Below are 17460 nucleotides of genomic sequence, written 5' to 3'. Positions count from 1 at the left end.
AGCATTTTCGTGTAATAGACCTGAAGGCGTAGTTTAATTTTGTGGCTTTGATGTTGCGTTTATATTAATCTTTTAAACTTACATTCCATCTTACAAATCTCATTCTAAGCATTCTTCTCCTTGTGGTTTTCGTCTCATTTTCTAGATGTCGGGGTAGGATGCCGTATGGCAAGGCACGCTCAGGTCCGTCATTATTATATAACAATTTAACTGCAGGTATTTGGCTCGAGAACGTATTTACAAATTATTAAGATCATAGTAGAGTAGTCTGTATGCCTTTTGAGGGGCACAACAACGCATACTTGAAAAATTTTGATATGTTTATCAAAGTGTTGCACTCCAAGAGAACTTACGGAAGTTCACAATTTTTATCTTGCCAATATTGTTTGGTTGAGAGTTCATTCTGTTGCCTCACAAACCAATCAACACAACCCCATTTTCACCGTGTAGGCTACTATCTTCTAGGCGAGGCTTAGCTGAAAATTATTGTATTTCATTTGGTTTTATTGTCATTTTCATGCCCTGATGTCTGACGTAAACTGAAATGCACTTAACATTTTAGTTTCTATGTGAACTTTCATCTTAGTATCTAGTCTAGTATATTCACATATTTTATTTATTAACGTGTCTAAAACGAATTGCGTTGAAATATGAACGCTGTGCTCCTATGACGTATATATCCAATCTGGCAGCCCTTGTTAGCGTAAGGCACGGGCTATAAGAAGTTTGATACATCATCATCAGTGCAGTTAAAAGTTTATTCTGCAGAAACAAAATGTAGTGGGGAACCACCGATTACTATGAATGTCATAGTTTCAACGCAATATATAATTCAGCATAGGAGCAGCATAAGTTCTTTTTGTTACACGAAGTACAGTACTTTGCGATAATGTAGGATTGATAGTAATTCAAAACACAATGATAAGACACGATTCCTTTACAGAAACATCACTTTGTAAGTACAGTACGTCACTTTCAATAGGCACTCAAGTTACATCAAATTCAGTTAGTATTCACCAAAAACTTCTACAAGCTGTTTCACCCTCATTGGGAACATCAGAATGTTCTTATTCAAATAGAATCAAAGTAATACAAGTTATATGGATATCCGGCTATTGCGTCGTGCCATAAATAAAAAATTAGCACAAATTAAAGCTAGTTGTACAAGTACAAGAAAAATGCACGAACGGGTTCGAACAGCCGCGAGACGCAGATGCGGAACGTCATAAGCAAGTCATTGTTCTGAGGATTCATCGGCAAGGAACCCTTCTAATGGATCCCAACTTACTTTTGCAGGAGAATAAAATTATTTTGAGCACAACAATCATAAGCTCCATATCTTGATGGCAAAGAAACACACGAATATAATTGTTACTCACAATTTCTCAGTATTGTACCCATGGCTGTTGAGAGGATAATTTGGCCAGGTACCATTGAGATCCTCGGGCTTCGAATAAAGACACTTTCAAGAAAAATGTTCTATATCCTAAGAACACGTGGCGGTTTCTTCAAGCTCCTGAGCCATTTGGAAAGGTTAGGGACGCTTAAAATCCTTCCGGGCCCTGGTCCTAAAGTACCTCTTGGACACCCCTGTCAAAGCTCATGGTTGTAACTGCGAACGCTTACAATATGACGTAACAAAGAGCTACGTCGTGTGGTCGTGTTCTGTGTCACGATGCTCAGAAAGGTAAATGAAGCCGAACATCTTTGCCTGGAATATCGAGACCAATGAATGGCAACTCTCCAGTAGGCTCTCGGTGCAGTCTGGGAAACATCGCTAACTTGGAGTTAGTGAAAAGATAAAACCCATAAAAGGATAAACTCATATGAAAGAATAGATGCCATCCTTGCTTCAACCTCTGAAGCGAAGACGGTGAGAAGGCAAGCAACGTTGAACGTATTGTTGGAAAAGCAATAAGCAAAGTAGGTAGAGAATCGAACCGTGGACCCTTAAATTCGAAACTCGGCACCAATCTTTGAAAGTCATTTGAGCAGGAAAATGATGACACAACAATCGGTGGGACATCGCGAAAACCTTATTCTGACGCATCAGCATCTTCGCGGAACAATCTAAGTAAGTAACATAACATGAAGATAATGATCAACCAAAGTTTTCAGTTTGTGCTGCCGGAGTGGGTGATGAGGGAGAGACTTTCACAATCAGTACTCGCGCTGTGAATATGACGTTAGTTTAGGACGGTTGTTTGCCGAGTTTCTGTGATGGAAGCTTGCCCCAAGTTGTAGCTTCCAGACGATCTTGATGTTGGTAAGATGCTTCTGATGCCTCCCGTCCACCATTCTCTAATGTTCGTCGGACGAACAGACGACATAATGAATATAAGAACGCCCTGAATAGAATTATTAAATACTCAATTGAGTGTTGGGTAATAATAACTTATTGACATGTCAATTAAAACGGCATTGTGACACAACAAACCGACAATTGTATTTGCATACACCATTTTAATACAGATTTCAAAATGCGGTCAAGCTCTAGAATCAACACCAGAAAACCTTCAAGTCCCACAACGTCATACAACAGATTATTGAAAAGCTAAACAATAAACGAAATTTTGTCGCGGAAGGCTTCACGAAGCAAGATGTTCATCAGGCCGAAAGTATTGTAAAAATATGAATCTTAATAGACTGTATTTATTTGGGTGTGACGTCGTAAACTGTTACATTATCATTCACGCAGTGGTGATCAAAGTATATCGATACATCCTCATCATAGTACTTGTGTTACACAGAAAACTAGAAACTAGATCTACAAACTATGCAGAAATTAGGCTTGCCTTTTTAAAACAGAATATTTAGAAAAAAAAATTGTAAAAAAAAACTTGACAACATGCAGCTAACAAACAACTTAAACTTTCTCTTTCTTTGGAATCATGATCCTTCCCTGTCAATCATAACAGCGACTGACCTGTGTCGTAGTGACAAGTGCAAATATCCAGCTGAAGACAAGCAAGAACGTAGGATTTGACGATATCAGCATGACATAACCGATGATCCAAGAGAGACCCATGGTAGTGAAGAGGGTAACAGAGATGCTGAGGTTTTGTTTCATTGTACGTTTAGCAGCTGTTGAGCTCACCTGACATTGTAATGTGTGTTGTTATACAAGGGTGCATCTATTGCAAATGTGCATTGCACTCCGTGTTTTATAAAGTAGACAGTTCAAAGCAGCCGTTCAATTGATTAGACGAGGATTATGAAATATAACACTTAAAAAATACAATTCACAGATGCATTTGGTGTTGTGAAATCCTCAACAACTGGCAGCACTTTGAAGAGCTGTTCACGCTGGTTCCCAAGCCGGATTGCACGATCGGTTGCCGCATCCATTTGATCATTCAACGTCATAAAGGGAGGCACATTAACAAATAAAGTGATTAGTTATCAAAATAGAGAAATTAAAAATTACTAAGTTTTTAAGGTAATTTGTCTAAATTGCAAAGCGATTCAAGCAAGAACACAGGATAGTTTGGTAAAGAGTTAAATGTGTTCTACAATAAGTTAGTTTGTTTGTTCTAACACAAAAATAACGTATGTATTCATGCATCAACATTTTTACACATATCCCATGTATCCCAGACAGCAAATCAACTGTTTTTACATTGATTCAACGTCTGCAGAAAGATAACCACTATTTCATGTTCTCTCTTTGTAAAGGCCATCAGACACCCACCTCATGAGGTCTCCAAATAACTTTCCTTACAACGGCAGCAAAGAAGACAATATTCGCTACCAACATAACTCCAACTGGGAACAGGAATCCGAAGTAGAGAGAGTATCCTTTCATCCAGCACATGTTGTCAGCGCGGTACGACGATTCAGCGAGAAGGTTTTCTAAGCGTGAGTATGAAACAATCGTTACCTTTAATAATCATAATGGTTATCTTTGCTCCTATTGCAACAACATACATTGCAATGCTGTCGAAGATGCAACGTGATAAACAACAAGAAGCAGCGCAGAGGCACGTAGTCATCGGACCAGCTGCTTTGATTGTTCTTTAGCATTGCATTAAATGTTTTTCCGGAACAAAGACGCTTGCTCGGGAACGGTATCGAACAGAGGTCCTTTTAAAAGTCACGGATACGTTCTCATCATTCAGTCATGCAGCCGATATTTAGTTTATTTTGTATGTTTGTTTTGCTGATATATATTTTCGTACGATCCCATGACGTCCAGAGTCAGGATCACAGCAGAAATGTAAGTCGTATTGCGGCAGGCTCTTGAAGACAGTGAAGGGGAAAACAACCGAACCTTTGAGCAGTGATAAACTTTTTCCTCACAAAATTCATGTTATAACCCCAATGAAATTTGATAAAGGTGCTAAGTGCTGCTATGATCAGTATCGCAGTAGCACCTATCATTTGTGATCAGTGTCGAAATAAATCAAAATCGAGTTTGCATCGACAATACAATCACCTCCGTTGCAGGTGACCGGTACATCCAACCCATCCACGTAACCAACGGCAACCGCAGCGTTTAGAATCGTCACAAGAAGAGGAACACCATAAGAGAACGCATAAGCTCTTTGGAAGAATTTTGTCACCTCCGAATCTCTAAAAACCTACAAAAGAAACAGGATACGTTTTGAATAACTTTTAGTCTGTCCTGTCGGTGATGTTTTCTTCTCATAATGTATTTTACTTGCCACATTGAAAGGCAAATAAACAAACTCTCTCTCTCTCTCTCTCTCTGTCCACCTCATGGGGTCATCGGAAAGATTAATAATGTGAGATCTTCAGATTTTATTACTCTATTTTTCGTATCTAAACGTATGCCCGTTGGATGTAAAATTAGATTAAACGGACGGATAGGCAAGGAACCCAATGTTCGTGTCCACCTTCAGACATGCCTTTAACCCTTTGCTTTTCAACGTTTTTTTGGAAGTTAACTGCTCAAGGGGGGGCCGTTTTTGGATCAAATTCAATCAGCTGTTACGAGTTATCCGCTGATGCTATTTCAACAGAAGTTGCACTGGTGTGAAAGCAAATCATTTGTCTATAAGTTTGAAAAGTCATTATTTTAAAATTTTATATGTTAAACTTGATATTTCAATTTTTGCAAAGGTACCCAAAAACGACAATTTTGATTTAACTTGCCGCCTTTAATTAACCGTGCTAATCCGATTTCATGCAAACTTCTAAATAACAAAGAGCTCGATCGAACGCACGAAGTGTGTGTGCGGTGTGCCGAATCATTGCATTGATTAGAATTTACGACTTGCGAGCAAATCTTATTGTAAGCTACTCACTGATTCTAAAATAGTTACAGTCAGAGTAATATTGTTACACGAATTTGAAAAAAACAAAACTGCGTTTGTTGTCTTACATTTTTATCCTAAACTAATGCATTCCGAAACTCATGGCTAGCTTCTAGTTTTATGGAACCAAATTTCTCATAAGTAACACCTTAGCCTGCTTGAATAGCTGTTTACATCTTCGTTTGTGTATTTTAGGTCTACAATTGAGTTTGTAGTATGAATATTTTTAGTAGAGAGAAGACAATTGAACAAGTTGTTGAAATAATCTGAAATTTCTAAGTTCAAATTAGGTGCTTTTGAAATTGTGGATTTGTGTCAAGTCGCATCACAAATATCATGCAGGCCACATCATAAGTCATTTCGCTTACAGGTGTTTATAAACATGACTCATAAATTACATCCACAAAAAATACAGCATTTACATCAACAAAGCTAAGTTCGAAGCTCACTTTTTATTGAAGATTGTGTCAATCAATTTGAAAATACATTTTTAGTCAGCCAGCGTCGAAATAATGCAACAGCGAATTGAGGAACATGCGTAAACAAAGGAAATGTGAAATAACCCACAGTCAGCAAATCTACATAAATTTAACGTTTACAAATGTTGAATCAATGTAAAAGGACTGGATTGCTGACTGGGTCCTTATTGTTTGAAGCACTAAAAATACGCGTAAAAGCGACAACGTCAGCAAGGCAGTGATTATGTTTCTGGCCAAAAAAAAATAACGTTTGACTTCAAAGATAAAAATGATTATAACGAAGCTTCAAAGTTTGTCGTAAAACATTTTACTGAGATACAATAAACATAATCATTTTGTGCCAGATTGTGAGAAGACTTCCTAGATTCTTTCCAACCATTTGCATGATTGCAAATTATTTTCTATAACTTTACATTGCTAAAAAATGGCTTCTTTGTTGAAACAACGTGGCTACAATTCTATAAAAAATTCTTAGGCCTACTACATTGAAGTAATGAAATGTTTTTTTGTGATTTTGCTGATGACGTTTTACAATATCCGAGAAGTAAAAAATAATAATGATGAATTATTTTACAAAACCGTGGTTTGCAAGTGCTTCACAAAAAATTGTTGGGGAAAAATTTACTATTAGACGTAAAATGTTTGTAAAAGAAAATTGTCGGTTTACGTATTTATAATGTTTATTGCGCTGTTATCGAATTATAAACTGCCTGTAGGCTATTGTCTACCTTTGTGGTTGCCGGCCAGCTTAGAGCAGCATGCAAACTAAGCGTTTATGGTATTTGCATCGTGTTATGATTCTCGAAAATTTCCCACAAGGTCTTTATTTTTATCGTGATATTTTGTGCCTCTTCTGTCCTAAACTTGAAGTTATTGTGCAGCACTATCCACATCGGTTTTTAGACTCAGTCTTCATTGAAAATCTTTTGTGTGGTGCATCATTTCAAGTAGTGTCTTCCCCTAAACTGTTACACAAATCGCCCAGAACCAGGTTGATTATTATGTATCTTACAGCAGTTGAGAGCCCGTTATTGTATGTGTGGAATTATTACTGTAGATGTCTGACTAAATTCATGCCAAAGTCGAGCAAATTCTGCTTTCGGGATCCTTGCCGTTATTTACTGTATTTTTTGTTGATAAGTTTAGGCAGCATTTTTCCAAGATAAATGAAGACATCGGTATTGTTCGTCACTTAGATTTAGTTTTCTCAGCATTATTTATTCATTCTTTGATCCACTAGTTTGTCCCACTTTTGGTATAATCGGATCGTTTATAAATGGCGGGTCTTCACAATAGCCGGCCTCTTATACATTGGCGCAACGTATTCAGATGTTGAATCAATGATGAAGAAAGCTGATTTGTTGTTTGTCTTATGTGACGCCTAAATTTATGCCTCGTCTACAGTACAAAATATTTTGTAATGTACATTGTGTACATTGTACATTTTGTTTGTAGGCCTACATTACAAAATATTTTGTAATGTGGATGAGGCATTATCATCTTTATTTTGCGCTCTTTGGAACAAAACACAGTGCACTGTGAAACAAAAATACAGGACATAACAACAAGTAGGCGACATAAAGCAGTGAAGGGACGCCATCGAGTTAGCTGCTACGTGTAAATGGAGCCTATCTCATAATTTTGAGTGTATCTCACAATTACTGTTTGCAAAAACGCTATTTCTCCGGCTTCTCCCAAAAGCATTTGCAGTGATACATTTCCTCAATTGCAAGTTTTGTCAATAAGAGCATTTCCATTGAACGTTTATTTCGAAACCAGGTTTTCGTGTCTTTATCCAAGAGAAGATTTCTTATTGTAACGTTTTTTATTCGTCAATGAATATTATCTGCTTGAAACAACTGTTTTGACTAGTTTGTGGCCTCCATAGCCTACTATTTTGATCGTGGATTGCTATTCTTCTTTGTAGTGCTGATAACGCAAAAAAGCTTGCTATTATTGTTTCTAATTAACAGCTTTGCGATCACTGGCTTTTCTTTGTAGCATAAGAAATAACGCGCTTTGTATTATTGAGGTCAAACCAAACAAAGGAAAGCAAGAGGATGTTTCTCTCTGCTCGCGCATATCGATGCACGAAGCAATTATGAGCTTATGGCTTGTTATCGCAATGTAATCCATTTCACGCTTTGCTGGAAGTTAGCTAGAAATAGCAAAAATTCACCAAAATCTTGAATTTACAAGAAAACTACACAACTTTTAGCATCAAATTTAATATCATCAGATCCGCCTGGCAATTTTAGGAAAAGTCAAGAAAAACCAAGTGCATGGCGTTACTGTGCTTCAAATAATTAAAGGAAATATGAGGGGGGGGCCAAATCTGGCCTCCCTTTGAGGAGCAAAGTGGTGTCCTGCCAAAGAGACATCCGCAATGCCGCATGCTCTTGAGCGGTGTCCAACTGGCGCCATATTATTCGACTATGACTACATAGAAAAGCGTGATGAGAAAATAATGTTTTTAAACTTTCGTTGCTTTGTAAGTTCTCTGACTTTATGACAATTAATGTCTCTGCTTTTTTTTTAGGACAAACTGAGAAATCGTCGAATGCGTTTCAACATACTTGCATTGATGAGCAGAACATGTGGCACATAGCAGATAAAACCACACCATAAAGTCAGCTGCAGTCAAGGAAAACATATCAGTGTTGCAACTACATTAATTGAACTGCTAGCGACACCAAGCGTCTGCCAAACCACCAACTTAAACCTTTACAAACCATCACAAGACTGAGGTAGACGTCATAACCGTATGTCGTCATCCAACACCAGGTGGTCAAAAAGAAGAATTGTAACAAAGCAGTGATGACGGTGCAAGCTATCCTGTTGCCAATTTGTTCAACTCCGACCACAAATATGATGTAAGCAATCGTTAGATTGACGCAAACGTTCAAAAATATTTGAGTTGATTTCAATTTCCTCCGTTCCCTGAATCATATGTTAAAAGGCATTGAGGTAACATATCGAAGAAAGAAGTAAACTGGACCATATCGAACATATGGTCGCTCTTTCAAAATTCGAATCAGGGCATTCACCAGTCGGTCAAGCAGCCACACACAAAAATGCTCCAAGACCTTCAAGCACAATAAAATCACTTCTGTTCATTGCGACGCCCCAGTTGGCATCGCATTGTAGTAGAACACGTCATCGCCTGCAGACGCGCGTTAGACAAAATATTGAAGCGAAAATGCCAGAACATATACTTCCAGACAAAAAATCAGTCCTTTTTTACATAGATTCAACGTTGACAGACATTAAACCAATGTAAAAAATGACGGATTTGCTGTCTGGGATCATCTTACGGGTTAGCAGCCTGAATAATGATGGTGGCAACCAATCCAATTATTGACAAAATGCATCCAATGTCACTGACCACATCAAGAGCGACATCTTGCGGTACGACGTCCCTGGCCTAAATTAAATAAAATTAAAGTAAAAGTAAAATCAAACACAAAATATTCATTTGTTCGTATGACAGGTTAGGTCACTAGGATGCTATATTGTAACTGTATATTCAGAGCATGATCTGCACGTTTTCAGTATTTTGTGTCACAATACGATACAAATCGAGCAGGGCTGCCTCTCCCTGTTCAATTGAGGATGCCATACTTTGTCACAAGATTTTGTTTGTTTGTTTTATTATCTTTATCCTGCATTGCGGGAAAGCAAACCTGAGCGCTATGCATCGGTGTACGCCTTCCGACGTACACCTGACACACGCTGCAGCCGACTGCAATGTCTGTTTTCGGTTGTCTACTCTAGTTATGACTTAAATTTGGTACTACCCATTACTCGAAATCGATCACTGGGTAGAGGCAATTATCGTAAAGTTTCTTGCCCAGAGAAACAACAGCAAGTAAAGAGTAGAGCAACCACATTTAGTACTGCGTAAATCCATCAATTTATAAACTAATATTATATTGTTTGTTCAGTAAAACCAGGGATATCTAAAGAAGGGGATACGAAGGCTCAGAGCGATTGCTGATTCTCATGACAGTAGAAGGGCGGTAGTTGTTACCGCGTTAAACATGCGGTTATTTTTTAAATTGCAGAAAGTTTTGTAGTGAAGCTGGTACATTCAGCTACACAAGACAGTTAGCAAGTGTTATGAAGAACATATTTAAAGAATAATTGTTAGGTGTAAAGCAAGTAAACGGGTAGTTGAATTAACAAGTGATTATGAGCATTCATTGAATATCCATACCTGGTTGTAATAGTGCAATGCAGGTTGTCATAACGTAGTTTATTAAATTACTATATGTGCCAATTGTGATTTTACCATAAACAGAGATTATAGAAGCCCTTCTATTGTCAGAAGTAATAAAAGCCTTCGTATCCCCAGTACAACATTAATTTTTTACTTTACATTACTTTGGTACTACAAGACAAAAAGTGAATTTACCACCAAAAGACCAAAGTTGGTTAAGTGGTTGCACTGGCAAACTGGTGGGAATTCTGATTGATTGACGCAGCATCCTTCTGTGGACCAGGCGTCCAAAGTAAAGTTCCAAAACTGGCAGGCTAGTTGGGTTCGTTCAACCTGCAAAAGCTTGACAAGTTAGTTTGGGCTTGAATATAAACTAAAAACAGAGCAAAGAAGGTGAACTCCTTACAAAGTGTTCAGCAATCCATAAAATGTGAATGATTTCTTTTAATACATTCCGGGTTTGACACCCAGCAAAATTTAAATTTGACAAACCACCTCTGATCTCTACTCAGATTGTAGTTGCTAAAGAAAATGCGGTAGACAGAAAGTAACTGGCCACCCTACTGTCTTTCGTACCGTAAACCTGTCCTAGCACAATGAAATCTTGCTTTTCTATATTTGACCCTTGATAAGGAGCATTAGGCCCCATTTAACTTTACGTTTTGAAGTAGACTTAGGTGTTCCTGGTCAGTGTTGGGCGCGATAACTCATTTTTCAGCTAAGCGATAACGATAATCGATAAACGAAAAATGCCTAAAGCGATAACGATAGACAATAAATCAAAAAAAGTTAAGCGATAACGATAAACGATAAAATTATCGCCGATATTGTCCGACCGATAACGATTTTTTTTACTTGATTAGCGCTGCCCCATCCCATGCAGCACGAACTGTTTTCATCAACATGACTGAAGTCACAGGTTGCCTCCGTCCAACTCCAACTGACTGCTTGCCTGTCCTTGCGAACATTGAGCCAGCTGCACTACGGCGTCAACGTGCTGTTCTTTCCCTGTGCCGTAAAGCCCTAAACCCCGGCCATCTGCTACACACAACCATGCTGAGATATCCACCAAAGCAGCGGCTAAAATCAAGAAGGCCATTTGTACGCTCTGCACAAGACCTTCTGGCAGCCTCTGGTGGAAGCCCTAGCAAACAGTGGTGCCACGCGGCGTGGTGTGAACAATGGTAAAGCAGCACATCCCCATTACCCACTTCGCCAAGTATTCAGATCCCCGCCCGAGAACCAGCTAGGCCATGGCCTCTCTAGACTTGCCTCATCAAGGCGTAACCGTTTGCTCACTGGTGATGGACGCTATGGTGCAGACATGTTGCGTTGGGGCTTGGCAGAGAGTGCTGCTTGTGAGTGTGGTGAAATGCAGACGGCAGCCCACATTATCAAGGATTGCCGGCTATACAGACCACCTCATGGTATGAAAGGCCTAGTTTCTATCGATGACGACACCAGGCAGTGGTTAACCAACGGATGCCCTGACATATAGTGACAACACGAGAGAAGAAGATCAACATGACGAAAAATCGAACATAATATACTGTAAAGGGACAAAACTTTTTGTAAGTTATGCATAAATAGAATCGCAACAGCGGCAGTGGGTATCGAATCTTCAAACTCTTGATCCAGAATCAAACCACTGAGGTAACCGCCGTGCTTATAATTATACCTTCAGATACCAGTTGGATGCTTTTATCAATTGAGTTACACTGCCGCTTACGTGCAATAGGCAAAATAATTAAATCAAATGAAAATACCATAAAAAAATTTTAAACTTTGTATTTTGCTTTCTGCTTCAAGCAGTGTTCTTCAACGGGGGCGATATCGCCCCCCAGGGGGCGATTTTGGCCATTGCGGGGGCAATTTGTACAATTTTTGAAATTGGGGGGCGATTTTACTGTTTAGGGGGGCGATTGGTAAGGCCGAGCGCAATTATCGATCAAGATCGTTCTGGATCCTTAAACTACTTTTTGGTTTGTTTGACTATTTATATTGTTGGGATATTTGAAGTTTTGTATGTAAGTTTTTAGCGACATGAAGGTATCGCTGCAGCGCTTCGCGTTAATTCCAGGCGAACGTTTACAAACGTTTTACAAACGCACGATATTCTTGCGTGTTTATTCTGTGAGCTGCTGCGAATGGTTTTCACGGGAGGCGGAACTCAAATCATTGCAGTGCAACTAAACTGCCTTGTCTCCGCGGTTCGCTTAGTGCAGTAGTGCTGGGCGTTCTTCTTTCGCTGCAGTATTTCATTGTTTTGATTGTTTATTTACGTAATAAAGGTATCGCAACGAGTTAACGAGCCGAATCTCTGATGGTAATAAGAAGAAAACGAGTTTTGCTTTCGCAATACGCATACAAAGCCCTCGATAGTTACTTGTATCCTTCTCGAGTTACCTGCGGCCGAGCAGAGCTTACTTTCGGTGGCCGTTTCTGAATCTTTCGGCGGCCACGGCCGCCGTTAATTTCGAGGCCTCGTTTGAGGGGGGCGATTTGGACCCACACTTTCAACAAAGGGGCGATTTTGTAAAAAAGGTTGAAGACCACTGGCTTAAAGGGCTGTTTACAGCAAAGTCAGCAATACCCAGCAAACATCACAGTATTGGGCCAATACTGTATTTGTATCGGCGTGTATCGGGTGTATCGGTAACGTTTGCACTGTATCAGGCCAATACCGGCAACGTACAGTATTGTATCGGCAAAATGGTACAGTTTGTCTGATACAAAGCCTGTATCGGGCCGATACAATGTTGTAAGGGAAAACGGTACCGTTTGTGTAAAGGCAATCCGGTATTGGCACAGTACAGTTTGGTAACGGCAAAACTGTACAGTTTGTGTAAAGGCAATCCGGTATTGGCACAGTACAGTTTGGTAATGGCAAAACTGTACAGTTTGTGTAAGGGCAATCCAGTACTGGCACAGTACAGTTTGGCAATGGCAAAACTGTACAGTTTATGTAAAGGCAATCCGGTATTGGCACAGTACAGTTTGGTAACGGCAAAACTGTACAGTTTGTGTAAAGGCAATCCGGTATTGGCACAGTACAGTTTGGTAATGGCAAAACTGTACAGTTTGTGTAAGGGCAATCCGGTACTGGCACAGTACAGTTTGGCAATGGCAAAACTGTACAGTTTATGTAAAGGCAATCCGGTATTGGCACAGTACAGTTTGGTAATGGCAAAACTGTACAGTTTGTGTAAGGGCAATCCGGTATTGGCACAGTACAGTTTGGTAATGGCAAAACTGTACAGTTTGTGTAAGGGCAATCCAGTACTGGCACAGTACAATTTGGTAATGGCAAAACTGTACAGTTTGTGTAAGGGCAATCCGGTATTGGCACAGTACAGTTTGGTAATGGCAAAACTGTACAGTTTATGTAAAGGCAATCCGGTATTGGCACAGTACAGTTTGGTAATGGCAAAACTGTACAGTTTGTGTAAGGGCAATCCGGTATTGGCACAGTACAGTTTGGTAATGGCAAAACTGTACAGTTTATGTAAGGGCAATCCGGTATTGGCACAGTACAGTTTGGTAATGGCAAAACTGCACAGTTTGTGTAAGGGCATTCCGGTATTGGCACAGTACTGTGTGGCAAAGGCAAAAGTGTACAGTTTGTGTAAGGGCAATCCGGTATTGGCACATTACTGTGTGGTAAAGGCAAAAGTGTACAGTTTGTGTAACGGCAAAAGTGTACAGTTTGTGTAAGGGTAATCCGGTGTTGGCACAGTACTGTGTGGTAAAGGCAAACCTGTAGGCCTACAGTTTATAATGGTAATCCGGTGTTGCAATGGTATAGTAGGCTACAGCTTGGTAAGGTGTTGGCACAGTACAGCCGATATTGGCACAGTACAGTTTGGTAAAGGCAACATTGTACACTGTAGCTACAGTTTGGTTGCAAATTATTGGGCTTGTTTTTGTGTTGATTTGGCTGTTTTGGGCTTCTTTTTTAGATTCACTTGCTTGTTTCAATATCACATCGTTCTAATTTCAGGTTAAAAGGTTGCTACCATTAATAAAAATAAGCTGGTTATGTTTCAAAGTCTTTTCTATATCTTGTAGTCATTGCAACCACTGTGATTATGTATGCACACCAACTAAAAACAGGACATCTAACATATAAAATTTTACATTTTTATTGTTTATAAAAAAAACTCAGACATGGGAATCGAACACAGAGCACATTATCATGAATAAAATCGATTTAAAAAAAGAAAACATCAGACATGGGAATTGAACACAGAGCACATTATCATGAATAAAATCGATTTAAAAAAAGAAAACATCAGACATGGGAATTAAACACAGACCACATTATTATGAATAAAATCGATTTAAAAAAAGAAAACATCAGACATGGGAATTGAACACAGAGCACATTATCAATAGTAAAATCGATTTAAAAAAAAAAGCAACAGGCATGGGAATCGAACACAGACCACATTATCATTAGTCAAATTGAATAAAAAAAAACTTCAGTCATGGGAATCGAACACTCAACTGTTGAAGATTACTTAAAAAAAATCACTCTTTACAGACCACAAATGAAAAAATATTTATTTGTTGCTTTTTATAAGTAAACCAAGTTATATAAAACGTAAGCTTGTAGTTTCTAACCAAGGTTCGTACTTAGATCCTACTTTATTAGCATCACTCGTTCGTACAGAACCGAGGCCGCCGAAAGTAGGAAGGCCCTGTGCGTTGAAATGACGTCATCACAGCCCGTTACAAGCGCGCCGTTCTGCACGACTGCAGTTGTGGTTCTTTGAAAAGAAACAGATGCGATTTATAGCCGGTTAGGTTAGGGAGGCAAGATTAGACTAGCTTTTTTGATTTTGTGTTGTGAAACTGAGAGTTCCTTTGAAAAGAGTTTAATGCATAACCATAGAGCATGTCTTTAGCACCTGGTGAATTTAAGCTTTGCAGCAACAAGTGGAAGCACAGTCTGCTGATTAGCTGCACAGGCCTACTAGCAGATAGATGAAAAGTTTATGTGAAATTAACAATTTAAACTTATACAATGCATTGTAATCAAGTTAGATGTTGCAGAACCAGGTTTTTGCTTATTGAAAGCTCATCAGTGCAACTATAAACAGTTCCAAAACTTTGTTTTTGCATAGACAGTCTAAAACATTCCACTCTGCATGAAGGAGTACTGTAGTCCCATAAACCAGAAATAAATTTAAAATAGAATTTTCTTCAATCCAATATCCAAACTCTTTCCATGACTGATATAACCCAGCCCCTAACAATTGGCTATACAGCCAACATGTGTGAGAGCTAGGCAGGGCACAGATACAAACAGGAAGCACCCAATGGAAGGTAAAATTGACATAATGTGACACATAGGCTAATAGCTGCAAAACAAAGTTATACAGTGGCGATAACTGTGTCCGTACCATAAAAGCTAAACAGTAAAAGCTATATACAGTATAAAAAAGCTCTATTTTAACTGTTTCATTTTATATGATTATTATATATATAAAAATAAAGGTTTTGGCCAGACTATGGAGATATGAAATGTTGTCTTTTGACTATTTTCACAATTTATTACTTGACATGGGCTCCTGTTGTGAGGGAACGAGGTTCAAGAAAGTATTCAAGTTTAACTTTTGCAGTGAGCTAAATTCATGATCTAAGGTTCACCACTGTTCTAAGAGAAAATCAGTTATGGTAATTCAAACTATGCTCTATTACAGCATCATTCTGAATCCATTGTCCAAAAAATATATATATTTCTGTGAATTTTTAATCTTTGCACAGTGCTTTTCATAATGTTGTTTGTGTGCCCAACTGCAAGGGAAATTACAGAAATGGTCCAAAAGTAACTGTTTTCCAATTTCCCCAAGATGATAATTTAAAGAAGTGGATACATGCTATCAAAAGAAAAGATTTCACTCAATTGCAAGCCAGCAGAGTAAGCATTTCCTAAATACAAATTTGAAATACAATATGTACTGTGGAATCTTCAAGTATTTTTTATAGTACTGGTAATGGCATTTTTATTTCTCTGTAAACCTTGTGCCCAAACATTTTTAAGGAATGAGACTTTGCAAATATTGGAAACATAATGTGTTCAACTAATCAGATTGCAGTTAAATTATTTTGTGCCAGCTCATTTAATTTTAAGTGATTTTTTGCCAGCTTTAACTTGTAAAACTTAAAAATCAAAAGTTTTTGTCATGCAATTTAATCATGTTTTGTAAAAGTTTCTGAAGACCTAGAGAAAACTATTTTGACAAAAAGCAGTAGGCCTACCGGTACTTAAAAATATTCCAGATTTCAAATTATAGCCTACCATAATGACTGATGGTAATTACAGTGGTCACTAGTTACGGTGCTTAGTTGTCATCTAGGCTAAGGAACTTTCTCTTTATAAATTTTACATTTGTAATGATAGATGCACAGTGTCTCGCTAATGTGTGTATTGTCATAAACTTGTTTTACTGTTTTGCCCATGAGGTCCTGATACACAAGTGATGTAACACTAATTTCATGCCTGCAACTTTGGACCTTATTGACAAATGCTCAAAGGTCTAATCTGTAAAGGGTAAGGGTATAATAGGTAAATCAGTAAATTATTCAGTCACTGTTTTCAAATATGTTTTATTTAATTGTTTGTACATGTTTGTTTAGGTATGTGAAGTGCTTTTCCAGCCTCATGAAATTTTGCGTGAATCATCTGCATTTGATGAAAAAACGGGAAGAGTTTTGTCATATTCTTTAAAAGTGCCAAAACTATTATCTGAAGCAATACCAACAGTATTTCCGAATTGTACCAACAAGTATTTATCATCAACTTCTGTGACACCACGCCCAAGCAAAGATAAACTGATGGAAAAGAAAGAACAAAGTAATCTTGCTACGGCTTTGCAACGAAGCAGAGCGGAGTTTCAAAACCAGGAACAAAAGGATAGATGCCAGTCCACAAATGACATAATGGAAAAGTTTATGTTGTTTATGTTTGTTTATGTTGCCATACGCATTAGAATTTACCTGTTGCAGCGCTCTGACACAAAGCAAGGTGAGAGGAAAAAATGTCACCCTACAATCAGCTGATATATACATAGAAGTGTAATTGGTATTACAGCACTTTGTTGATTGATAAATATGCTGGTAGATGTCGCATAGTTACAATTTTTTTTGTCAAACCTACCCTTGTAAGCATCCCTTGTATGTAATCGTTTGATCATTTCTAGATGTACAGCAAAGGTTGCAACATTTTGATGACAGCCAGTCATTTTTGTATTGTTTTACTGTTGTGCGGCAATAACTTTGTGTAATGTGCGCTTTAGTAATTTTATTTTGTTTTCAAGTTACGTTTAAAGTTTGAATGATTGCCCAAACAATTCGTTTAGAAGAAATACGGTACATTTTGACACATCATGACAGCGAAACTTCAGAACTGGAGATTTTTGGTTTGCTTTTCTTCTGTTGTTTTGTTATCTTTACTGTATATGCTGTAGTCCACTGCATTACT

General features: G+C 38.3%; 1 protein-coding gene across 1 annotated transcript in view; it reads right to left on the bottom strand.

The window, feature by feature from the left end:
- Nucleotides 1-658: 658 nt before the first annotated feature.
- LOC145781268 (uncharacterized) overlaps nt 659-17460 on the bottom strand; it is a 32037-nt gene continuing 15235 nt past the window's right edge. The window contains exons 11-17 of the mRNA XM_082593043.1: nt 10170-10307; nt 9070-9179; nt 8488-8695; nt 4436-4580; nt 3692-3852; nt 2927-3097; nt 659-2348 (exon numbers count right to left, since the gene is read on the bottom strand). Of these exons, the coding sequence (XP_082449169.1) occupies nt 2187-2348; nt 2927-3097; nt 3692-3852; nt 4436-4580; nt 8488-8695; nt 9070-9179; nt 10170-10307 (1095 nt within the window). The 3' untranslated portion in view covers nt 659-2186. The remainder of the gene's footprint in view (nt 2349-2926; nt 3098-3691; nt 3853-4435; nt 4581-8487; nt 8696-9069; nt 9180-10169; nt 10308-17460) is intronic.

Source organism: Aplidium turbinatum, chromosome 12, assembly GCF_918807975.1.
Source record: "Aplidium turbinatum chromosome 12, kaAplTurb1.1, whole genome shotgun sequence".
NCBI lineage: Eukaryota > Metazoa > Chordata > Ascidiacea > Aplousobranchia > Polyclinidae > Aplidium > Aplidium turbinatum.
Note: the sequence above shows the minus strand (reverse complement) of the source record. Positions and strands in the feature narration are given on the sequence as shown.